General features: G+C 43.3%; 1 protein-coding gene across 1 annotated transcript in view; it reads right to left on the reverse strand.

Annotated features, from left to right (window-relative positions):
* Positions 1-7,035: 7,035 nt before the first annotated feature.
* LOC139584319 (dentin sialophosphoprotein-like) overlaps positions 7,036-27,192 on the reverse strand; it is a 30,382-nt gene continuing 10,225 nt past the window's right edge. The window contains exons 2-4 of the mRNA XM_071416014.1: positions 8,034-9,540; positions 7,901-7,984; positions 7,036-7,100 (exon numbers count right to left, since the gene is read on the reverse strand). Coding sequence (XP_071272115.1) covers positions 7,036-7,100; positions 7,901-7,984; positions 8,034-9,540 — 1,656 coding nt within the window. The remainder of the gene's footprint in view (positions 7,101-7,900; positions 7,985-8,033; positions 9,541-27,192) is intronic.

Genomic DNA, 27,192 nt, shown 5'->3' on the forward strand with positions numbered 1-27,192 from the left:
ATTGATGCTATGGACTGGCCCGCCCGTTCCCCAGACCTGAATCCAATTGAGCACATCTGGGACATCATGTCTCGCTCCATCCACCAACGCTACGTTGCACCACAGACTGTCCAGGAGTTGGCGGATGCTTTAGTCCAGGTCTGGGAGGAGATCCCTCAGGAGACCATCCGCCACCTCATCAGGAGCATGCCCAGGCGTTGTAGGGAGGTCATACAGGCACGTGGAGGCCACACACACTACTGAGCCTCATTTTGACTTGTTTTAAGGACATCACATCAAATTTGGATCAGCCTGTAGTGTGGTTTTCCACTTTAATTTTGAGTGTGACTCCAAATCCAGACCTCCATGGGTTGATAAATTTGATTTCCATTGATAATTTTTGTGTGATTTTGTTGTCAGCACATTCAACTATGTAAAGAAAAAAGTATTTAATAAGAATATTTCATTCATTCAGATCTAGGATGTGTTATTTTAGTGTTCCCTTTCTTTTTTTGAGCAGTGTATATATATATAAATTCTGTCCAGATGGGTTTTCCAAACTAAGCTAAGTGGCTAATATATATATATATATATGTCATGATGTTGGCCTGTGGGTAAGGTTTATCATCAGTTCGGTTGTCATCTGAGTGACTGATGACAGGACGACATAAACTGTATCTGGGGAAGTCTACACATTATAGTTATCAGATTCACATGGAATTGTTGTGATATTTAAATGCAATTTAAATGAAACTATTTGTGAAAAGAAGAAATGTAATTTTAGCTTCCAAATAAGAGAATTGGGTTTTCATAAGATTAGAGCTCTGCTCAATCAGTGGCCCGCCCCTGTGAAGAGACAGGGGTGATAAACTATGAAACACACCCTTCTCTCCCTCCACTATATAAGCCATTGATGAAAATGTAACCTCCTGTTTCGGGTACATTAGGACGATGGTCCGATGTCAGAAGGATTCAGATAATAACTACAGAACGAAGCCAACCTCAGCGTGAGCTTTGGTTGCGAATGGTATGAACTTTGAACTCTTATTCGCTACAGAAGTGATACGTCCTAGCGGTTGAGTTAGAAGCGGCCGCTGTAAACGTGGGCTAGGAAAGGACGGACAGAGTATCCCGCCTACCACACAACGACGACACTACAACGTTTCCCGTTCACCACCAGAGACACTCTTCAAAGGACAAAGGACTCTGTTGGGCAACACGGCCTTCCATCTACCACCAACCTATTGAAGCGCAGCTCAGAGTAAATATTTATTGCATTTTCCTTTTCCAAATGGGCGGTAATTTAGAATGCATAGGATATTGTATTTACGATAGCTACGATAGCTACGATAGCTGCCTACGGCCCGATAGAGACATCGCTTCTCCCTTTGTTCCTCAGTCTTCCCGCTCTTTCACTCAAACCCAACCCCCTTTCCTTTGTGTAACCAGCTGTCATATCTGTTCTGTCCGCTAGGGACGTTTTCCTTTGACATAATTTGTAATCAAGGTATGATTCATTCTGTGTATATGTAATTCTGTGTGATTAGTTAGGTATTTAGTAAATAAATAATTAAACCCAATTTTGTATTGCTGATTCGACTTGTTAGCCAGGGTTTGTGAAGATAACCAAGAATTTATATCTTTCAGATGAGACTGAAATAAGGTGACGATTAATATTGACTGCTATTGATGGAAAATATTACTAGGTCTTTAAGAGTTTATTCGGAAGATAACAGCTCTATAAATATTATTTCGTGGTGCCCTGACTTTCTAGTTAATTACATTTACATGATTAGCTCAATCAGGGAATATTAATTACAGAGAAAGGATTTTATAGAATAGCATGTCATATCACTTAATCCGGCATAGCTAAAGACACAACATATATATATATATATATATATATATATATATATATATATATATATAGCTGGAAAACATTTAGTAGTGAATTTCATACAAGTGTAACTTGATTACCTCACTTAAGTTGCACTGCAGGAGTGACTAAACTCCATTTTGCTTATTTGTTAACAAACACACGGGATTGGCTCTAACAGCTGTTTTGGGAAACTAGTATTGAGAAGCTTTTATAATAAAATATCTAACAAGCGATATAATGATCTACTATATAGTGATCTACTATATATTTTACCTAGTGCACAAGTTGACTGCAGGTACTTATTTTAAAAAGTACAAATATTAAAATGTATTTTTTTTTTTTACGGTATGATTTTGTCAATACCGTCAATACAGAGGGTATTTTTTTTAAAATACCCTGTAATACGGTAAATATGGTATACCGCCCAACCCTAGTTGAAGAGACTGTAGGACATGAGCGTCTCCTCGTGGCTGTAATGGAGTAGGATGGAAGGGTGTGGTCCATTCAGAGGGAGAGAGGGTGGCAGGTAGCCTGAACGTTATTACTATATACCTTTTAGCAGAAGGGTACATACGTCTTATATATGGGTGGTCCTGGGAATCGAACCCGTTATTCTGGTGTTGCAAGCGCCATGCTATACCAACGGAGCTACAGAGGACCACGATGCAAAATGAATACTATGCAGATGAAGCCAATACCAAATAAATCAATCAGTAACACATTGAATCAAACGCATCAATATCTTGCTATTAATTAAGCCGATTTTGAATATGCATCTTTCTAATCATTTCATGAAAGATATGCTCGTAGATCTTAGGGTATGAGGATAACCCACATTTGGTCAGAGTAACTGCACTCACAATTAAGGGATGTTTTCATGGGCAGAGTAGTATTCTATTGACCGTTTCTATTGAGGGTGATTTGATAACGCTCCAGGGAATATCTCTTGCTTGACATTTGCTGCGGACCCACGATGATAAAGCTGTCGAACCAGTACGTTTTATGGAAGACATTTTTGTCCACTTAAGGTTTTATTAGACTACACAAAGCAAAGCCACTGAGCAAGCTGCTTGCATGGCGTTCCCACGGACCGACCGACCAAAGGCCATGCCTCCATCCCAAATGGCATCCTATTCTCTATATAGTGCACTACCCTATTGGGCCCTGGTCAAAAGTAATGCACTATAGAGAGAATAGGGGACCATTTGGGATGTAGCCCATCACTGTATGGAGCTGAGTAAATGTCATTAAGGAATGAAGAGCTATCTGGGGGATAAATTAGACTGTTTTCAGGCTGAGGGACACTCCATTTCTCCTGGAATAATCCTCTTCTCTGACATGTCAAAGCTTCCCCTGACATTTTAAAGTGGAAATGTGAGAAAGACACACTGGCTAAAACTGATATATCTAATGCTCAACTAAGGAGACGGATTCCTCTGGAAATACCTGATGATGTGCTTTTGTTGAGGGAGGATTCCCTCCAGAGAAGGATATTCTGTGTGTCTGTGTGTGACTGACAGGGCTGGACCTGGGTCTCCTGTGCAGCAAAAGTCTTTTACACTTAGCCTAAAAAGCCAAAGCCTATATGCCAATGCAACTCTTCAATCACTAAGCTGTCAACTTGCTCCCAACAAAACAGGTGCCAACGATTTTACTTGACATTGGACCAATGCTCAGTGTTTTTGTAGAGAGCTTTGAGAAGTTTTTATTGACTTTAGTGAGAGTGCAGTAATACAACTGAGAGGATAGAAGACCACAAAGACCACTGTCTCCACACAGAGCAAAGGATTTTCAAGGAAGCAGTGAAGAGCGAGAAACTACTTCCGACAAAGGCTTTTCACAAGAAGTTAGATTTTTTCCCCTCAAAATAAATTGCATTTCAAAAAGAAGCACCTTTCAAATCATTTGCTAAACTGTTGTACTGCGTTTTAATTATTTTGTCTACATTTTCTTTTAAAGGAAATTCAGACTTGGTGTGCATTTAGTATGGAGAGAAATGAATCAGACAAGCCAGATTTTAGTTGACTTGTTCACGGGTGGCTTTTCAATCTCAGCTCCAGCAGTGGACGTTACTCTCCAGCCAGGGGGAGGAGGTTGTCTGACTTTGGAAGCCTCCAACTTGAACATGGAGGTGGGAGATGATTATGGTGCCTGGGAGAGGATTGGAGGAGTGGAGACATGCTGTATCTGAGATGAGTTTGGGGAGAGGGATAGCCTACGGACCTTGTCCATTCCCTCTTCTCTCCAGCCACGGTTTTGTCCTGGCTGTTATCATTTTTAACAGGTGGTCATGTACCCTGATACTAATCAAATAATGATGTATTTGTCACATGCCGAATACAACAGCAGGAGACTTTACAGTGAAATGCTTACTTACAAGCCCTTCCCCAAAAATGCAGAGTTTAAGTAAGAAACATTTGCTACAAAAATCTAAAAAGGAAATAGTAACACAATAAAATAACAACAACGATGTTATATACAAGAAGTACCGGTAGCTAGTCAATGTGCAGGGGTACGAGGTAGTAATGAGGCTATATACAAGGAGTACCGGTACCTAGTCAATGTGCAGGGGTACGAGGTAGTAATGAGGCTATATACAAGGAGTACCGGTAGCTAGTCAATGTGCAGGGGTACGAGGTAGTTGATGTAATATGTACATATAGATGGTGGTAAAAATGACCAGTGTTCATAGCAGTCTGTAGCAAATGGAGGAGATTCAATCAAAAATACACAACAGGGCTGTTGTCTTTTTCTTCAGGGAGATATAAACATTTTCATAAAGGTGCAATATTTTAGGCAAATAGCAGACAGCCTTGCTGTAATTCCTGCAAGGCAGAAAATGTGTTTACTACTTACTAAGCTGCAGTTAAGTTTGGATTTGGCTACTAAAATATCATTTAATATGGTCGTTTCTTAGCAAACACTTTTATCCAAAGTGACTTACAGAACTGTCAGCATTAACAGTGACATATTTAGTATTGGTACATGTGGCCCATGCAGGAGTCATACTCTAACTAACACTGCCAACACTGATGTTGACAGCATCATGCTCTAACCCACTGAGTCACTGAAACCATTTAGGTCTCACAATAAACAACAGAGAAAAGACACACACACACACACACACACACACACACACACACACACACACACAAACTCTGGCCCACATAGACTAGCCCTTGTTCTTCCTCTCCTCCTCTCCTCCTCAGTGAGTCATTGCAGTCATCAATAGTAGCGAGGAGAATAACAAAATGTTTTGTTACTTCTGGCCTGCTGTCGGCAGCTTGCTGCTATTACCAAGGTTAAATGAGCAATCAAATCAATCAAACCCCATCTATCAGGAGGGAGGGGGAAACAGACTTGTTATCCTATTTGCAGACCTGTCATTTTTCACCCCGTTCGGGTCCAACATACAGTAGTTATCATATCTTAACGCAAACCATTTCTCATCTCACATTAAGAATACATATATCTAACGGAAAGCTGCTGGGGATCAGGGAGGTCTGAGATGATGATAGGTGGATACAGGAGGATTGGCCTGCCTAGGCAGATAAAGGAGGAGAGCTGCTGGGGATCAGGGAGGTCTGAGATGATGATAGGTGGATACAGGAGGATTGGCCTGCCTAGGCAGATAAAGGAGGAGAGGTGTTGGTTAGACACAAGGCATCCGTCAGACACAGAGGTGGCAAAAAGAGAGACACACACATACTCGCGCACAAACACGTCTGGCCCTTTCACTCAAGCCTTCAGGGTGACTGATGGCTCTGTCATGGACATGAAGACGTTGAGGTGCTGTCAACGCCAGCGGCCCCCAGACAGGGGACAGTAACTGATCACAATCAATGGGTTAAGGTTGAATTGGAAGGACAGGAAGTGACACATGGTATTCAGTCATAAGTCTGAGCAGAAGTTTATTTCTTGAACTGTTTGCACTCTGATCCATTGTCTTCATGGTTTGGTCTAGTTTGGAATTTTCCTGTTTTTTCTTAACTAGGAAAGTCAGTTAAGAACACATTCTTATTTACAATGGTGGCCTAGGAACAGTGGGTTGACGGCCTAGGAACAGTGGGTTGATGGCCTAGGAACAGTGGGTTAACTGCCTTGTTCAGGGGCAGAACGACAGATTTCTACCTCTGGGATTCGATCTAGCAACCTTTCGGTTACTGGCCCAACGCTCTAACCACTAGGCTACCTGCAGACCCATATGGGCCTTTTAGTCACTGAGGGTGTGTGTTTTGTCATAGAATTGGTCAGTTATGACAACATTTTGACTTTTATAATGGAATAGTTGTAGTTAGTGAAATTGGTTTGTGGCATACAAAGAGCACAGAAGAAAGCGAGCTACATTGTGGCATACAAAGAGCAAAGAAGAAAGCTAGCTACATTGTGGCATACAAAGAGCACAGAAGAAAGCTAGCTACATCAAATCAAATTGTATTTGTCACATACATGGTTAGCAGATGTTAATGCGAGTGTAGCGATAATGCTTGTGCTTCTAGTTCCGACAGTGTAGTAATATCCAACAGTAATATCTAACAAGTCATCTAAAAATTCTCCAACTACCTAATACATACAAATCTAAAGGGGTGAATGAGAATATGTACATGTAAGTATATTGCGCAGTATCTGTCCGGCATAGCGGTAAATATCCTATTGTAACTTTTATTTATATTTCAGCAAAATGTACCATTGACTTTATTTATGTTATTCTTACTATTCTAACTATGTCGCATTGTTGAGAGGTGAACCTGCAAGTAAGAGTCTAATAATACTGTGTACCATGTGTATCCTGTGCATATGACAAAAAAACTTGACTTGTCTTTACGTCGTCCTACCAACATACTGTTACAGATGTAGATTCTTAATTTGAGCCAGTTTGCTACAGCAGGAACATAATCCTACAGCAAAAGGAAATGTTAATTATTATTCAGATTGTAATTATTTTACATTTTTCATACGCTGCAGACGTCAGGGCAGTCATACGCTGCAGACCTCAGGGCAGTCATACGCTGCAGACCTCAGGGCAGTCATACGCTGCAGACGTCAGGGCAGTCATACGCTGCAGACCTCAGGGCAGTCATACGCTGCAGACCTCAGGGCAGTCATACGCTGCAGAAGTCAGGGCAGTCATACGCTGCAGACCTCAGGGCAGTCATACGCTGCAGACCTCAGGGCAGTCATACGCTGCAGACCTCAGGGCAGTCATACGCTGCAGACCTCAGGGCAGTCATACGCTGCAGATCTGTTGTGAAAGAGGTTGTCAAGAAGTGAATTTGTGTTTATACAGGAACTCCCACCCTCAACCAATCATGTCGATGTGAAGCTATACGGAGCCCTCCGCAATTTTACAAAATTTGTACAGCGCAGAGCGATGCGGCACGAGCTCAATTTGTCCTCTGCATGCCTCTGGAGGCTCCGCAATTGCGTCACACCCTCCATACGACAGCTCAGACTACATTTTTGGGTTAATTGTAAATTCTTAGTGGGCCAGAAGCAAAGGACATGAGGGTGTCCTTAGCGGTTCCCACAAAATAGGCATGAATCAAATTCTAAATCTTCTATCGTAAAAGTGTATCAAAGCAAAATGTTGCTTTTTTAAATTTAAGGTTAGGGTTAGATCAAGAAGTGTGGATAATGTTAGGGTTAAGGTTAGGGTTAGGGTTAGGATTAAAATCACATTTTAAGAAGATAAATTGTAGTAATAGGCAGGTTTAAGACTTTGCCAATTCCCCAGACAGTGACGACCGTCCTTAGCTGAAAAGCTGTATTGCCTCAGTAGAGCCACTGTTACATGGCCATTACTTGAAATCATTGGCTTTAAAGCCACAATCTGTAATTTCTTTGTTAACCAAAACAGTACTTTTTTGCTATTGAGGGATGGGGCTGTACGTTTTGCAGATTGTACCTAAGAGTTGCGTTTATAACCCCCAGCCTAACTTCTGTTATATATAACAAAACCGTCAATACTGCTGTTGTTGAGAATAACGATGAGCATGAAACATGCCAATATTATTCCAGTCATGCAGCCAATGGAGTTCTTACACTCTGAACACGTCACAGAGTTCTTACACTCTGAACACGTCACAGAGTTCTTACCCTCTGAACACGTCACGGAGTTCTTACACTCTGAACACGTCACGGAGTTCTTACACTGAACACGTCACGGAGTTCTTACCCTCTGAACACGTCACGGAGTTCTTACACTCTGAACACGTCACGGAGTTCTTACCCTCTGAACACGTCACGGAGTTCTTACCCTCTGAACACGTCACGGAGTTCTTACCCTCTGAACACGTCACGGAGGTCTTACACTCTGAACACGTCACGGAGTTCTTACACTCTGAACACGTCACGGAGTTCTTACACTCTGAACACGTCACGGAGTTCTTACCCTCTGAACACGTCACGGAGTTCTTACCCTCTGAACACGTCACGGAGTTCTTACCCTCTGAACACGTCACGGAGTTCTTACCCTCTGAACACGTCACGGAGTTCTTACCCTCTGAACACGTCACGGAGTTCTTACACTCTGAACACGTCACGGAGTTCTTACCCTCTGAACACGTCACGGAGTTCTTACCCTCTGAACACGTCACGGAGTTCTTACCCTCTGAACACGTCACGGAGTTCTTACCCTCTGAACACGTCACGGAGTTCTTACCCTCTGAACACGTCACGGAGTTCTTACCCTCTGAACACGTCACGGAGTTCTTACCCTCTGAACACGTCACGGAGTTCTTACCCTCTGAACACGTCACGGAGTTCTTACACTCTGAACACGTCACGGAGTTCTTACCCTCTGAACACGTCACGGAGTTCTTACCCTCTGAACACGTCACGGAGTTCTTACCCTCTGAACACGTCACGGAGTTCTTACCCTCTGAACACGTCACGGAGTTCTTACCCTCTGAACACGTCACGGAGTTCTTACCCTCTGAACACGTCACGGAGTTCTTACCCTCTGAACACGTCACGGAGTTCTTACCCTCTGAACACGTCACGGAGTTCTTACCCTCTGAACACGTCACGGAGTTCTTACCCTCTGAACACGTCACGGAGTTCTTACCCCCTGAACACGTCACGGAGTTCTTACCCCCTGAACACGTCACGGAGTTCTTACCCCCTGAACACGTCACGGAGTTCTTACCCCCTGAACACGTCACGGAGTTCTTACCCTCTGAACACGTCACGGAGGTCTTACCCTCTGAACACGTCACGGAGGTCTTACACTCTGAACACGTCACGGAGTTCTTACACTCTGAACACGTCACGGAGTTCTTACCCTCTGAACACGTCACGGAGTTCTTACCCTCTGAACACGTCACGGAGTTCTTACCCTCTGAACACGTCACGGAGTTCTTACCCTCTGAACACGTCACGGAGTTCTTACCCTCTGAACACGTCACGGAGTTCTTACCCTCTGAACACGTCACGGAGTTCTTACCCTCTGAACACGTCACGGAGTTCTTACCCTCTGAACACGTCACGGAGTTCTTACCCTCTGAACACGTCACGGAGTTCTTACCCTCTGAACACGTCACGGAGTTCTTACCCTCTGAACACGTCACGGAGTTCTTACACTCTGAACACGTCACGGAGGTCTTACACTCTGAACACGTCACGGAGTTCTTACACTCTGAACACGTCACGGAGTTCTTACACTCTGAACACGTCGCTTTACTCTCAACACGTCACACAGTCTATTCTCAACACATCACGGAGTCCTTATTCTCAACACATCATGGAGTCCTTATTCTCAACACCATCGTGGGCTTTACAGATTAATTAAAAAAATACCCTTAAATTAATTGGCCATTTCTTGTTGATGCTATCTTTCTCCCCAATACCCCGCTAGTTAACAATGCACTATCATTAGGCACGTTCTGCAGACTCCATTTCTCTCTCCGTCTTTCTATTTTCTCTCTCTCTCTCTCTCTCTCTCTCTCTCTCTCTCTCTCTCTCTCTCTCTCTCTCTCTCTCTCTCTCTCTCTCTCTCTCTCTCTCCCCCCCCCCCCCCCTCTGGAATGCTAACTGGTCAGTATCTTTACAGGAGTTGCTCTACTCACAGGTACCCTACGAAATAGGATTCATTTTAATAAGACAACTTTACAACCAACTGCAGAAAAATGGTGGCTCCCAAAACATACTCAGCTCTCAATACCTGCCTGTACTGCATGTGCTCTGACAGATTGTCTAGAAATGTATGTCATTTGTCCTCATGTTGCACAAGAGATAGGAGTGTGTCACAGCTCTCGATCGTTAAGATCCCTCGGTTCAGGAAATAGCCTTCAGCCAGGCATTTATCTCAGGCTGTACAGCCCCCTTGTACACCCTCCCGAGTTCTGCTGATGGAAGCCAAGCCGTCCGTTCCTTTTCCTTCCATGTCCTCTGAAATCAATAAAGAGAAGGGATGGAATGGTTCTGCCATCCCTCTCCATTCTCCAACCTCATTCCACTTCATCTTGGAATAACCATCAAAAGAGAGGCTGCATGGGCCCGAAATCACACCCTATTCACTCTACAGTCGTGGCCAAAAGTTTTGAGAATGACACATATTAATTTTCACAAAGTTTGCTGCTTCAGTGTCTTTAGATATTTTTGTCAGATGTTACTATGGAATACTGAAGTATAATTACAAGCATTTCATACGTGTCAAAGGCTTTTATTGACAATTACATGAAGTTGATGCAAAGAGTCAACATTTGCAGTGTTGACCCTTCTTTTTCAAGACCTCTGCAATCCGCCCTGGCATGTTGTCAATTAACTTCTGGGCCACATCCTGACTGATGGCAGCCCATTCTTGCATAATCAATGCTTGGAGTTTGTCAGAATTTGTGGGGTTTTGTTTGTCCACCCGCCAAACAGGGATTGTTTGTCCAATCCCTGTACCTTTTGCAGAATATCAGTCTGTCCCTGATGTTTTTCCTGGAGAGAAGTGGCTTCTTTGCTGCCCTTCTTGACACCAGGCCATCCTCAAAGTCTTCGCCTCACTGTGCGTGCAGATGCACTCACACCTGCCATTCCTGAGCAAGCTCTGTACTGGTGGTGCCCCGATCCCACAGCTGAATCAACTTTAGGAGACGGTCCTGGCGCTTGGTGGACTTTCTTGGGCGCCCTGAAGCCTTCTTCACAACAATTGAACCGCTCTCCTTGAAGTTAGTTTTTTATTTATTTTACCTTTATTTATACAGGTTTTTCTCATTGAGATAACATCTCTTTTCCAAGAGAGACCTGGTCCAAAGTTCTTGATGATCGATAAATGGTTGATTTAAGTGCAATCTTACTGGCAGCAATATCCTTGCCTGTGAAGCCCTTTTTGTGCAAAGCAATGATGACGGCACGTGTTTCCTTGCAGGTAACCATGATTGACAGAGGAAGAACAATGATTCCAAGCACCACCCTCCTTTTAAAGCTTCCAGTCTGTTATTCGAACTCAATCAGCATGACAGAGTGATCTCCAGCCTTGTCCTCGTCAACACTCAAACCTGTGTTAACGAGAGAATCACTAACATGATGTCAGCTGGTCCTTTTGTGGCAGGGCTGAAATGCAGTGGAAATGTTTTTGGGGGATTCAGTTCATTTGCATGGCAAAGAGGGACTTTGCAATTAATTGCAATTCCTGACTGATGCTTCTACACCTGCATTGCTTGCTGTTTGGGTTTTAGGCTGGGTTTCTGTACAGCACTTCGAGATATTAGCTGATGTACGAAGGGCTATATAAAATAAACTTGATTTGATTTGATCTGATCACTCTTCATAACATTCTGGAGTATATGCAAATTGCCATCATACAAACTGAGGCAGCAGACTTTGTGAAAATTTATATTTGTGTCATTCTCAACTTTTGACCACGACTGTATAGTGTTCTACAGAACCTTAGTGCAATAGGAAATTCCACACAGAAGAACACTCTATAGTGTTCTACAGAACCTTAGTGCAATAGGGAATTCCACACAGAAGACAGGGGAAGCACCAAGTCTAACCCTGACATTTTCATTTTAGAGCGTACATTATCTTCCAAAACAGGTCCTCTTCCAATTCAACATTAGATGGGGATTTGAGCAACAGGTCCCAAATCTTGCTTCTGTGATGGCACACTGTGGTATTTCACCCAGTAGATATGGGAGATTATCAAAATGGGGTTTGTTTTCAAATTCTTTGCGGATCTGTGTAATCTGAGGGAAATATGTGTCTCTAATATGGTCATACATTTGGCATGAGGTTAGGAAGTGCAGCTCAGTTTCCACCTCATTTTGTTGGCAGTATCTTCTCTTGAGAGCCAGGTCTGCCTACGGCGGCCTTTCTCAATAGCAAGGCTATGCTCACTGAGTCTGTTCATAGTCAAAGCATTCCTTAATTTTGTTAAATTAATTAATTCCAATGTGCCAAGTAATTATATTTTTGTTTTGGTTGGGTCTAATTGTCTTGCTGTCCTTGTGCTCTGGACCAGCATGCTTAGAGGACTCTTTCATCTCTCTGTAGGTGATGGCTTTGTTATGGACGGTTTGGGAATCTCTTCCTTTTTGGTGGTTGTCTCTTTTCTGGATTTTGATCATTAGCGGGTATCGGCCTAATTCTTCTCTGCATTCATTATTTGGTGTTTTACGTTGTACACAGGATATTTTTGCAGAGTCTCAATTTTATGTTTGTCCCATTTTATGAATTCTTGGTTGGTGAGCGGACCTCAAAACTATTTAGGGCAATGGGTTCTATAACTGATTCAAGTATTTTTAGACAGATCCTAATTGGAATGTTGAATTTTATGTTCCTTTTGATGGCATTAAAGGCCCTTCTTGCCTGTGGCACTGATGTTTAGGCCGAAGTATATATCGTTTTTCTCTGTGGTCTATGGCGACGGTGTCTAGATGGAATTAGTATTTGTAAGTCAAAAGCTTTTTTTAAATCAACAAAGCATGAAGACTTTGCCTTTGTTTTGGTTTGTTTGTCAATTAGGGTGTGCAGGCTGAATACGTGGTCTGGCGTACGGTAATTTGGTAAAAAGCCAATTTGGCATTTGCTCAGAACATTGTTTTCACTGAGGAAATGTACGAGTCTGCTGTTAATGATGATGCAGATGATTTTCCCATGGTGGCTGTTGACACATCTTTCTCTCTCTCCTCCCCCGTCTCTCTCTGTATTTAACCGTGGAGGAGTTTTTTCTCTGATTGTGTCCCCTCCTGTTTGATAAGTGTGTTGATTACCCTGCTGTATCCCCTGGGGAATGGTTAGGAGGGCCTGCCGTATCCCCTGTGGCTGCCTCTGGGGAAAGGGATCTGAAGGATTGGCCTCTCCTGGGCAGAAGGTCAGGAGGGTTGGCACTGAGCTGTCCTCTCTCTGTGTCACTGTGGTCCTCAATCAGTCATCAGCAGGATCACACTGGCCTGGGTCTCTCTCTCCTTGTCTAGGATAGCTACCCCTCATACCCCACTCTCAGTCATTACTGCGGAACCACCCAGGAGAGGAATCAAACGGGTTAGTGCAGGGAGAAGGTACAGTAGAGGGAGAGAAACTGAGCTGCAATTTCCAGCCTCCTGCCAATTGTATGACCATATTAGAGACACATATTACCATCAGATTACAGATTAAAAATAAATCCAGTTTTAATAAACTCCCATATCTACTGAGTGAAATACCACAGTGTGCCATCACAGCAGCAAGATTTGTGACCTGTTGCCACAAGAAAAGGCCAACCAGTGAAGAACAAACACACATTGTAAATACAACCTATATTTGTTTTTATTTTCCCTTTTGTACTTTAACTATTTGCACATCGTTACAACACTCTATATAAAAATATGACATTACTGTTCAATTTTTATTGTTTATTTCACTTTAGTTTTATCCATTTCACTTGCTTTGCAATGTAAGCATATGTCTCTCATGCCAGAGAGAGAGAGAGAGAGAGAGAGAGAGAGAGAGAGAGAGAGAGAGAGAGAGAGAGAGAGAGAGAGAGAGAGAGAGAGAGAGAGAGAGAGAGATCCTTGATAATTAAGTGAGATCACAGACAGATATATTACTGATGACATCAAATGCTGAGGCTTCATTTCCCCCATACAGTATGCATGAGGTGGAGGAAAACATCAGTTTTCCATTTGATTTCCTCTTTCTCTCTTCCTCTCTGTCTCTCTCTTTCTGATTTCCTCCCTCTGACTGACTGAATGACTGACATATAATCCTATCACAGAGAATGGAGATAAAGCTCTTTATTAGTCAGTGGTAGGAGTAGCAGATAGCATTAGCATAAAAACAGGGCCTCTTCATTTTCCTCTTGGCAGTTAATTGATGTTAATCAGAGGTGTTGTTGCAGCTAGACATGGGCACATAATTAAATAGATTAATTAATCAATATATATGTATCTCTATGGACGGGGGGAGGCTGTTGAGAGGGTTCTTAATTAACCAGACTGACGTGTGAATCCTGTTAATTACAGACTCGGAGAGGGACTGGAAGTGCTAAGCCTGTAGTGGTAACACACTTGGTAACTATTGGGGGGGCAGGTGGTTAGAGCATTGGGCCAGTAACCGAAAGGTTGCTAGATCGAATCCCCGAGCTGACAAGTTAAAAATCTGTTGTTCTGCCCCTGAACAAGGCAGTTAACCCACTGTTCAGGAATTGTGAAATGGGGTATGGTAGTAAATAAGAATTTGTTCTTAACTGATTCGCCTAGTTAAATAAATAAAATTAAAACTAGCATATACATTTTTCCCTCAGAACAGCCTCGATTCGTTGGGTCATGGAAATGGAAAAGTGTCAAAAGCGTTCCACAGGGATGCTGGCCCATGTTGACTCCAATGCACAGATGTCTAGTTGGCTGGATGTCCTTTGGGTGGTGGACCATTCTTGATACACACGGGAAACTGCTTGAAAAACGTGAAAACCTGTGTTGCAGTTCTTGACACAAACCGGCGCGCCTGGCACCTACCCCATTCAAAGGGTACCCCATTCAAAGGCACTTATATCTTGTGTCTTGCCCATTCACCATCTGAATGGCACACATACACAATCCATGTCTCAGGGCTTAACAATCCTTCATTAACCTGTCTTCTCCCCTTCATCTACACTGATTGAAGTGGATTTAACAAGTGACGTCAATAATGTATCATAACTTTCACCTGGATTCACCTGGTCAGTCTGTGTCAATGAAACAGCAGGCGTTCTTAATGTTTTGTACCCTCAGTGTGGACCCCCAGAGACAGGACTTCCATCCCAGTGTCCACACTTCTAGTTAGTATTTTCTTCTACCAGTGGCTATGTATTAGCATATAATAATATATATAATAATAATAACAATAGTATACAGTTGAAGTCGGAAGTTTACATACACCTTATCCAAATACATTTAAAATCCGTTTTTCGCAATTCCTGACATTTAATCCTAGTAAAAATTCCCTGTCTCTAGGAGACAGAATGCGTCTCCTTCCTGAGCGGTATGACGGCTACGTGGTCCCATGGTGTTTATACTTGCGTACTATTGTTTGTACAGATGAACGTGGTACCTTCAGGCGTTTAGAAAATGCTCCCAAGGATGAACCAGACTTCTTTTGATTTTCCCATGATGTCACACAAAGAGGCACTGAGTTTGAAGGTAGGCCTTGAAATACATCCACAGGTACACCTCCAATGGACTAAAATTATGTAATTTGGCCTATCAGATGCTTCTAATGCCATGACATAATTTTCTGGAATTTTCCAAGCTGTTTAAATGCACAGTCAACTTAGCGTATGTAAACTTCTGACCCACTGGAATTGTGATACAGTGAATTATAAGTGAAATAATCTGCCTGTAAACAATTGTTGGAAAAATGACTTGTGTCATGCACAAAGTAGATGTCCAACTTGCCAAAACTATAGTTTGTTAACAAGAAATTTGTGGAGTGGTTGAAAAACGAGTTTTAATGACTCCAACATAAGTGTATGTAAACTTCTGACTTCAACTGTGTCTGTGTATATGTGTATATATATATAGCTTGTATATATATATATATAAGCTGTCTATGGCTTCACCAACTGACAGGATGTTACCGAAGGACTCTCATTCAAGTGTACTGTATACACTAATCCTAACAGCAGCTCATTCAGGGTTGTTGTGATTTGTGCTTAATGTCCGCTTGATAAACCACATGAGGCTTGTTTTATCACACAGGGGAGATGTACAGGTCAGCAGAGGCTTACAGAAGGAAATTGGCCTAATGGTGCGGAAAATCTCCTTAAAACAGGGACCATCTGAGGCAGATGGAACAGTCCTTGCGTCCAATAGGGGGATGTTTATAGTTCATTGTGGATGAATAAATCAGGTGTTATAATCAGGACCATTTTCCCCATATCACCCCAGCTGTCTCTCTCTCTCTCTCTCTCTCTCTCACACACACACACACACACACACACACACACACACACACACACACACACACACACACACACACACACACACACACACACACACACACACACACACACACACACACCACACACCACACACACACAGAGAGCAGGTACCCTAGTGGTTAGAGCATTAGGCAAGTAACTGAGCGGTTGCTAGATCGAATCCCTGAGCTGAGAAGGTAAACATCTGTCATTCTGCCCCTGAACAAGGCAGTTAACCCACTGTTCCTAAGCCGTCATTGTAAATAAGAATTTGTTCTTAACTGACTTGCCTAGTTAACTAAAGAAATCTGCACGCACACATTGCCTAGCATGCACACACGCAGACACAGAAACACCGGGCCAGGCTATCAGTGTCGACCTTGCCACAGCCTGATAGCAGCTCCAGGTGGGAGTGATAGATACTCACACGCTCAACAGACGAGACCTTTCTGTGAAAAAAAAAAAAAGCCATATTGATTCATGAACCAATAAATACAAACACAAGTGGTTTCTCGTCTCTTCTGCCTCAACCTCTGCCTTCCCCCGTCCTCTTCTCTCTCCATCCTTATCCATGACGGTTGTACCGTGGTCTATTTTTGTTCCTCCAGTCCAGCAGTGGCAGCGAAGTCAATGTCCTTATCAGTGTTGTGCCAGGTTTAATGTCCTTATCAGTGTATTAGTGTTGTGCCAGGTTTAATGTCCTTATCAGTGTATCAGTGCTGTGCCAGGTTTAATGTTCTTATCAGTGTATCAGTGCTGTGCCAGGTTTAATGTCCTTATCAGTGTATCAGTGCTGTGCCAGGTTTAATGTTCTTATCAGTGTATCAGTGTTGTGCCAGGTTGAATGTCCTTATCAGTGTATCAGTGCTGTGCCAGGTTTAATGTCCTTATCAGTGTATCAGTGCTGTGCCAGGTTTAATGTCCTTATCAGTGTATCAGTGTTGTGCCAGGTTTAATGTCCTTATCAGTGTATCAGTGTTGTGCCAGGTTGAATGTCCTTATCAGTGTATCAGTGTTGTGCCAGGTTGAATGTCCTTATCAGTGTATCAGTGCTGTGCCAGGTTTAATGTCCTTATCAGTGTATCAGCGCTGTGCCAGGTTTAATGTCCTTATCAGTGTATCAGTGCTGTGCCAGGTTTAATGTCCTTATCAGTGTATCAGTGCTGTGCCAGGTTTAATGTCCTTATCAGTGTATCAGTGCTGTGCCAGGTTTAATGTTCTTATCAGTGTATCAGTATTGTGCCAGGTTTAATGTTCTTATCAGTGTATCAGTGTTGTGCCAGGTTTAATGTCCTTATCAGTGTATCAGTGCTGTGCCAGGTTTAATGTCCTTATCAGTGTATCAGTGCTGTGCCAGGTTTAATGTCCTTATCAGTGTATCAGTGTTGTGCCAGGTTTAATGTCCTTATCAGTGTATCAGTGTTGTGCCAGGTTGAATGTCCTTATCAGTGTTGTGCCAGGTTGAATGTCCTTATCAGTGTATCAGTGCTGTGCCAGGTTTAATGTCCTTATCAGTGTATCAGTGTTGTGCCAGGTTTAATGTCCTTATCAGTGTATCAGTGCTGTGCCAGGTTTAATGTCCTTATCAGTGTATCAGCGCTGTGCCAGGTTTAATGTCCTTATCAGTGTATCAGTGCTGTGCCAGGTTTAATGTCCTTATCAGTGTATCAGTGCTGTGCCAGGTTTAATGTCCTTATCAGTGTATCAGTGCTGTGCCAGGTTTAATGTCCTTATCAGTGTATCAGTGCTGTGCCAGGTTTAATGTCCTTATCAGTGTATCAGTGCTGTGCCAGGTTTAATGTTCTTATCAGTGTATCAGTGCTGTGCCAGGTTTAATGTCCTTATCAGTGTATCAGTGCTGTGCCAGGTTTAATGTCCTTATCAGTGTATCAGTGCTGTGCCAGGTTTAATGTCCTTATCAGTGTTGTGCCAGGTTTAATGTTCTTATCAGTGTATCAGTGTTGTGCCAGGTTTAATGTCCTTATCAGTGTATTAGTGTTGTGCCAGGTTTAATGTCCTTATCAGTGTATCAGTGCTGTGCCAGGTTTAATGTCCTTATCAGTGTATCAGTGTTGTACCAGGTTTAATGTCCTTATCAGTGTATCAGTGTTGTGCCAGGTTTAATGTCCTTATCAGTGTATCAGTGCTGTGCCAGGTTTAATGTCCTTATCATTGTATCAGTGTTGTGCCAGGTTTAATGTCCTTATCAGTGTATCAGTGTTGTGCCAGGTTTAATGTCCTTATCAGTGTATCAGTGCTGTGCCAGGTTTAATGTCCTTATCAGTGTATCAGTGTTGTGCCAGGTTTAATGTCCTTATCAGTGTATCAGTGTTGTGCCAGGTTTAATGTTCTTATCAGTGTATCAGTGCTGTGCCAGGTTTAATGTCCTTATCAGTGTATCAGTGTTGTGCCAGGTTTAATGTCCTTATCAGTGTATTAGTGTTGTGCCAGGTTTAATGTCCTTATCAGTGTATTAGTGTTGTGCCAGGTTTAATGTCCTTATCAGTGTATCAGTGTTGTGCCAGGTTTAATGTCCTTATCAGTGTATTAGTGTTGTGCCAGGTTTAATGTCCTTATCAGTGTATTAGTGTTGTGCCAGGTTTAATGTCCTTATCAGTTTATTAGTGTTGTGCCAGGTTTAATGTCCTTATCAGTGTATCAGTGTTGTGCCAGGTTTAATGTTCTTATCAGTGTATCAGTGTTGTGCCAGGTTTAATGTCCTTATCAGTGTATCAGTGTTGTGCCAGGTTTAATGTCCTTATCAGTGTTGTGCCAGGTTTAATGTCCTTATCAGTGTATCAGTGCTGTGCCAGGTTTAATGTCCTTATCAGTGTATTAGTGTTGTGCCAGGTTTAATGTCCTTATCAGTGTATCAGTGTTGTGCCAGGTTTAATGTTCTTATCAGTGTATCAGTGTTGTGCCAGGTTTAATGTCCTTATCAGTGTATCAGTGTTGTGCCAGGTTTAATGTCCTTATCAGTGTTGTGCCAGGTTTAATGTCCTTATCAGTGTATCAGTGTTGTGCCAGGTTTAATGTCCTTATCAGTGTATCAGTGCTGTGCCAGGTTTAATGTCCTTATCAGTGTATCAGTGTTGTGCCAGGTTTAATGTCCTTATCAGTGTATCAGTGTTGTGCCAGGTTTAATGTCCTTATCAGTGTATCAGTGCTGTGCCAGGTTTAATGTCCTTATCAGTGTATCAGTGTTGTGCCAGGTTTAATGTCCTTATCAGTGTATCAGTGCTGTGCCAGGTTTAATGTCCTTATCAGTGTATCAGTGTTGTGCCAGGTTTAATGAGAAAGAGGGATGGGGAGAGAGAGGGTGGATGACAGGGAGGTGGATGACGGGGAGGTGGATGACGGGGAGGACAGGGAGGGGTAGGACAGGGAGGGGGATGACGGGGAGGACAGGGAGGTGGATGACGGGAATGGGGATTGTCGGTACCCAACCTGAGTCCTTATCGACACACATTAAACCATCAGCCAATCAGGCACCTCCCAGGCCTTCTGTAGAGTCAATAGCCCTGTCCTTGTGCTCCAGATATAACACACACACACACACACACACACACACACACACACACACACACACACACTGCTCAATGGATAACATATTGATGGATCATAACCATCCTTGAATGGAGTTATTATTTTCTATTTTTCTCCTTGTGGCCGTTATTGAATTTCCTCCTGCTTCACCTTAATACCTGTGAATGCTCCTCTCATCCTCTTCTCATCCTCTTCTATCTGTTGATAATAGCCTTGACACTCTATAGTGTGGCTGTAGTGCCTAATACCTGTGCTGCTTGGTTCCATCTTGGATCCCTCTTGGATCCTAGTTGGTTCCCTGTTGGATCCCTGATGGATCCTAGTTGGTTCCCTGTTGGTTCCCTGTTGGATCCTAGTTAGTTCCCTCTTGGATCCTAGTTGGTTCCCTGATGGATCCTAGTTGGTTCCCTGTTGGATCCCTGATGGATCCTAGTTGGTTCCCTGTTGGATCCCTGATGGATCCTAGTTGGTTCCCTCTTGGATCCTAGTTGGTTCCCTCTTGGATCCTAGTTGGTTCCCTGTTGGATCCCTGATGGATCCTAGTTGGTTCCCTGTTGGATCCCTGATGGATCCTAGTTGGTTCCCTGTTGGATCCTATTTGGGTCCCTGATGGATCCTAGTTGGTTCCCTGATGGATCCTAGTTGGTTCCCTGTTGGATCCTATTTGGGTCCCTGTTGGATCCTATTTGGGTCCCTGTTTGATCCTAGTTGGTTCCCTGATGGATCCTAGTTGGTTCCCTCTTGGATCCCTGATGGATCCTAGTTGGTTCCCTGATGGATCCCTGTTGGATCCTAGTTGGTTCCCTGTTGGATCCTAGTTGGATCCCTGTTGGATCCTAGTTGGTCCCCTGTTGGATCCTAGTCGGATCCCTGATGGATCCTAGTTGGTTCCCTGTTGGTTCCCTGTTGGATCCTAGTTGGTTCCCTGTTGGATCCCATTTGGGTCCCTGTTGGATCCTAGTTGGTTCCCTGATGGTTCCCTGTTGGTTCCCTGATGGATCCTAGTTGGTTCCCTGTTGGATCCTAGTTGGTTCCCTGTTGGATCCTAGTTGGTTCCCTGATGGATCCTAGTTGGTTCCCTGTTGGATCCCCGATGGATCCTAGTTGGTTCCCTGATGGATCCTAGTTGGTTCCCTGATGGATCCTAGTTGGTTCCCTGTTGGATCCTAGTTGGTTCCCTGATGGATCCTAGTTGGTTCCCTGTTGGATCCTAGTTGGTTCCCTGATGGATCCTAGTTGGTTCCCTGATGGATCCTAGTTGGTTCCCTGATGGATCCCTGATGGATCCCTGTTGGATCCTAGTTGGTTCCCTGTTGGATCCTAGTTGGTTCCCTGATGGATCCTAGTTGGTTCCCTGTTGGATCCTATTTGGGTCCCTGATGGATCCTAGTTGGTTCCCTGATGGATCCTAGTTGGTTCCCTGTTGGATCCTATTTGGGTCCCTGTTGGATCCTATTTGGGTCCCTGTTTGATCCTAGTTGGTTCCCTGATGGATCCTAGTTGGTTCCCTCTTGGATCCCTGATGGATCCTAGTTGGTTCCCTGATGGATCCCTGTTGGATCCTAGTTGGTTCCCTGTTGGATCCTAGTTGGATCCTAGTTGGATCCCTGTTGGATCCTAGTTGGTCCCCTGTTGGATCCTAGTCGGATCCCTGATGGATCCTAGTTGGTTCCCTGTTGGTTCCCTGTTGGTTCCCTGTTGGATCCTAGTTGGTTCCCTGTTGGATCCCATTTGGGTCCCTGTTGGATCCTAGTTGGTTCCCTGATGGTTCCCTGTTGGTTCCCTGATGGATCCTAGTTGGTTCCCTGTTGGATCCTAGTTGGTTCCCTGTTGGATCCTAGTTGGTTCCCTGATGGATCCTAGTTGGTTCCCTGTTGGATCCCTGATGGATCCTAGTTGGTTCCCTGATGGATCCTAGTTGGTTCCCTGATGGATCCTAGTTGGTTCCCTGTTGGATCCTAGTTGGTTCCCTGATGGATCCTAGTTGGTTCCCTGTTGGATCCTAGTTGGTTCCCTGATGGATCCTAGTTGGTTCCCTGATGGATCCTAGTTGGTTCCCTGATGGATCCCTGATGGATCCCTGTTGGATCCTAGTTGGTTCCCTGTTGGATCCTAGTTGGTTCCCTGATGGATCCTAGTTGGATCCCTGATGGATCCTAGTTGGATCCCTGATGGATCCTAGTTGGTTCCCTGATGGATCCTAGTTGGTTCCCTGTTGGATCCTAGTTGGTTCCCTGTTGGATCCTAGATGGATCCCTGATGGATCCTAGTTGGTTCCCTGATGGATCCCTGATGGATCCTAGTTGGTGCCCTGATGGATCCTAGTTGGTGCCCTGATGGATCCTAGTTGGTTCCCTGTTGGATCCTAGATGGATCCCTGATGGATCCTAGTTGGTTCCCTGATGGATCCCTGATGGATCCAAGTTGGTTCCCTGATGGATCCTAGTTGGTTCCCTGATGGATCCCTGATGGATCCTAGTTGGTTCCCTGATGGATCCTAGTTGGTTCCCTGATGGATCCTAGTTGGTTCCCTGATGGATCCTAGTTGGTTCCCTGATGGATCCTAGTTGGTCCCCTGTTGGATCCCTGTTTGATCCCTGTTGGATCCCTGTTGGATCCCTAGTTTGTTCCCTGGGCTGTGTCCTTATTATGAGGAGCTCCTTGAGAGGGTGTACACTTCCCTTTAAAAATAGTAGCTGGAACAAAAAGAAGCCCTCTTCCGAACTGTGCTTAATTAGCTCACATTTGAACTCTTTAAAGCTATACACGCATAGATACTGTATAATACCTAAATCTTATGGAGCCTTCAGCGTAGTGACCCATACATACTGTATAATACCTAAAGCTTATGGAGCCTTCAGCGTAGTGACATATACATACTGTATAATACCTAAAGCTTATGGAGCCTTCAGCGTAGTGACCCATACATACTGTATAATACCTAAAGATTATGGAGCCTTCAGTGTAGTGACCCATACATACTGTATAATACCTAAAGCTTATGGAGCCTTCAGTGTAGTGACCCATACATACTGTATAATACCTAAAGCTTATGGAGCCTTCAGTGTAGTGACCCATACATACTGTATAATACCTAAAGCTTATGGAACCTTCAGCGTAGTGACCCATACATACTGTATAATACCTAAAGATTATGGAGCCTTCAGTGTAGTGACCCATACATACTGTATAATACCTAAAGCTTATGGAGCCTTCAGTGTAATGACCCACACATACTGTATAATACCTAAAGCTTATGGAGCCTTCAGCCTAGTGACCCATACATGCTGTATAATACCTAAAGCTTATGGAGCCTTCAGTGTAATGACCCATACATACTGTATAATACCTAAAGCTTATGGAGCCTTCAGCGTAGTGACCCATACATACTGTATAATACCTAAAGCTTATGGAGCCTTCAGCGTAGTGACCCATACATACTGTATAATACCTAAAGCTTCAGTATAATGACCCATACATATACACAATCCATGTCTCAATTGTCTCAAGGCTTAAAAATCCCTCTTTAACCTGTTTCCTCCCATTCATCTACGCTGATTGAAGTGGATTTAAGTGACATCAATAAGGGATCATCGCTTTCACCTGGATTCACCTGGTCAGTCTATGTTAGCAAGTGTTCCTAATGTTTTGTACACAGTGTTTATAGTGCCTTCAGAAAGTATTCACACCCCTTGGCGTATATTCAAGCAAAGTGGTGGCTGCATCAGGATCAAAAAGAAACGCAATGGAGGCAAAATCTGGTTCAGTCTGCTTTCCTTCCAGACACTGGGAGATGAATTCACCTTTCAGCAGGACAATAACCTAAAACACAAGGCCAGATCTACACCGGAGTTGCTCATCAAGGAGACAGTGAATGTTCCTGAGTGGCCGAGTTACAGTTTTGACTTAAATCTACTTGAAAATCTATGTCAAGACTTATTATTATTATTACAATGATCCACAACCAATTTGACAGAGCTTGAAGAATTTTGAAAAAAAATAAATGGGCAAATGTTGCACGAGGTGTGGAAAGCTCTTAAGAGACTTACCCAGAAAGACTCACAGCTGTAATCGCTGCAAAAGGTGCTTCTACAAAGTATTGAATTGGGAGTGTGAATACTTATGTACAATAGATATTTCATTATCAATGCATTTCTAAAAACCTGTTTCACTTAGTCTTTATGAGGTATTATGTGTAGATAGGTGAGAAAAAAACATTTCATCCATTTTGAATTCAGGCTGTAACAACAAAATATGGAATACGTCAAGGGGTATGAATCTTTTTTGAAGGCACTGTATGTGTAACAGATTTCACTGGCTCTGCAGTGACTACAGCTACAGATTCCCAATGACTAAAATATCTATAGCCGACTGCATAGTTCAACAACGGATTTCATGACATCAAAAACACCCCTTTTTCCCCTATTATACATTTATTAACACAAGTTAAGACTGCTAACGTAGAGGTGGCACGGCACAAAGGAACAAGGCATATCCTCATATCCTCAAGCATAAGAGAGAGAGAGAGAGAGAGGAGCTTGATATATGATGCCGACTGGCCATTGTGCTGACAAAATACTTCTCAATTACGGCCATGTGAAATTGGATTTCCCGGGCACATTAGGGGATTGAGAATTGTTGAGAGGTTTCACGCTCCTTCCCCAGGTCCCATCCTTGATGCGCTGGCTCGGTCAAGAGACTGAGACCTAGTGTGAGTCCCAAGTGGCACCCTATTGGGGTGCGCTAGGGAATAGCGTGCCAGTTGAGAAGCAACCCTACTAGACTGGCTGCTCCTGGTTGATCCTTTACAGCCCTGCTCCTACTAGATTGGTGTTGGTGGTGTTATGAGATCAATAAGTCAGCCTGGACAGATGTGTTTTCTCTGGTAATACAGATCATTACAGTGGTAGGTCCATTCTGAACATGCATCCCAAAATGGCACCCCATTCTCCATATAGGGCTCTAGTCAAAAGCAGTGCCATTTGGGCTCAGGCTTGGTCATTTTTCTTCACCTGGTCACCTAACTGGGATTCGGTCCTCTCTCGTGTTCTCGGCCCTTTCTGTCCCCGCCACCGATCAATATTGTGTAGAGTCAGTCAGTCAGCGCTGTGTATCTGTGCATTGTCACTGTGAATAATATTTGTAGACTTAATGAAGATGTCCAGGTCCTAAGGTGGATTCTTGTCGGTGGCTTGAAGTGTATTCCTTACTGTGAATGACGTCTGTGCTTGTGGACTTCATATGTGATGCTACCATCACAGAAAAACAGAAGACATTTACCATGCAGTAACTGCAAATGTATTGCGTGACTACTGTCTCTTTGGGATGGCCATAAAAGGTGGGGAGTGAGTGAACAATTCCAGAGACAAAGGATATGCCCCCGTGATCAAATCTGCTTGTGATTCAATCTTCACTATGGGGATGTGAATGAACCACAGTACCTTCTTAAGAATGAAGATATCTGCAGTAACTCTTGGTATTGACACTCTGTCCTTGTCTGTGTGGAACAGGGATAGTGCAGCAGATCAAATCAAATCAAATTTTATTAGTCACATACACATGGTTAGCAGATGTTAATGCGAGTGTAGCGAAATGCTTGTGCTTCTAGTTCCGACAATGCAGTAATAACCAACAGTAATCTAACCTAACAATTCCACACTACTACCTTACACACACACACAAGTGTAAGGGATAAAGAATATGTACATAAAGATATATGGATGAGTGGTGGTACAGAACGGCATGGCAGATGCAGTAGATGGTATAGAGTACGGTATATACATATGAGATGAGTACTGTAGGGTATGTAAACATAAAGTGGCATAGTTTAAAGTGGCTAGTGGTACATGTATTGCATAAAGATGGCAAGATGCAGTAGATGATATAGAGTACAGTATATATACATATGAGATGGGTATGATGACAGATGACCTCATGTGTAAAAGAGTGTGACCATAGAAACATAATTTCTAGAATGGACATCTCCATTCAAGTCAATGTTGAGACATTCTATTTTCATTGAATAGTGAGGATGGAAGCCCTGCTGTGAGGAACCGTGAGAGACATCAATGCCTAGCATCTCTCATTGGCTCCTCATCCTGATTGGTCGGTTCGTTGGAATGTTCATAACAGCTAATTGACGCAGGGAATGGCCGGAACATTGGAAGCGGAACATTCCATTTGGAACTGTGGATCAACACAGGCCACGGCTACCTTAAACTACACCCCGTGGGCTAGTGATGCGTGACCCTGGCCGTACGTGTGTGAATGTGTGTGTGTGTGTGTGTGTCACACGACCTCAGCCACTCTTTAGCAGTACAAAGACACAGACGTAAACGACTCAAATGGCACATGCAGTATTCATCTCACTGTCTCTCTGCTACCATGTCTGTCTTCTCCTCTTCTTTCTCCTTCTGTTGTTCTCACCTCACAGATGACATTTTACTCTAAAGGAGGTTTATTCTCCAGTCTGCTGCACTGCTTACAAACCTGAATGACTTACATTTACTTTCAATGAAACTCACTTGAATGGAATTGAATGAAACCATATACAGTTGAAGTCGGACTTAGGTTGGAGTCACTCTGGATAAGAGCGTCTGCTAAATGACTTAAATGTAAATGGAGTCTTTAAAAGTCGTTTTTCAACCACTCCACAAATTTCTTGTTAACAAACTATAGTTTTGGCAAGTCGGTTAGAACATCTACTTTGTACATGACACGTAATTTTTCCAACAATTGTTTACAGACAGATTATTGAAGTACTATGTTCATCTGTACAAACCATACTATGCAAGTATAAACACCATGGGACCACGCAGCCATCATACCGCTCAGGAAGGAGACACGTTCTGTCTCCTAGAGATTAACGTACTATGGTGCGAAAAGTGCAAATCAATTCCAGAACAACAGCAAAGGACCCTGTGAAGATGCTGGAGGAAACAGGTACAAAAGTATCTATATCCACAGTAAAACGAGTCCTATATCGACATAACCTGAAAGGCCGTTCAGGAAGGAAGAAGACACTACTCCAAAACTGCCATAAACAAGCCAGACTACGGTTTGCAACTGCACATGGGGACAAAGATAGTACTATTTGGAGAAATGTCCTCTGGTCTGATGAAACAAAAATAGAACTGTTTGGCCATAATGACCATCGTTATGTTTGGAGGAAAAAGGGGGAGGCTTGCAAGTCGAAGAACACCAGCCCAACTGTGAAGCACGGGGGTGGCAGCATCATGTTGTGAGGGTGCTTTGCTGCAGGAGGGACTGGTGCACTTCACAAAATAGATGGCATCATGAGGGAGGAAAATGATGTGCATATATTGAAGCAACATCTCAAGACATCAGTCAGGAAGTTAAAGCTTGTTCTCAAATGGGTCTTCCAATTGGACAATGACCCCGAGCATACTTCCAAAGTTGCGGA

This window comes from Salvelinus alpinus, chromosome 9, assembly GCF_045679555.1.
Source record: "Salvelinus alpinus chromosome 9, SLU_Salpinus.1, whole genome shotgun sequence".
Classification (NCBI taxonomy): domain Eukaryota; kingdom Metazoa; phylum Chordata; class Actinopteri; order Salmoniformes; family Salmonidae; genus Salvelinus; species Salvelinus alpinus.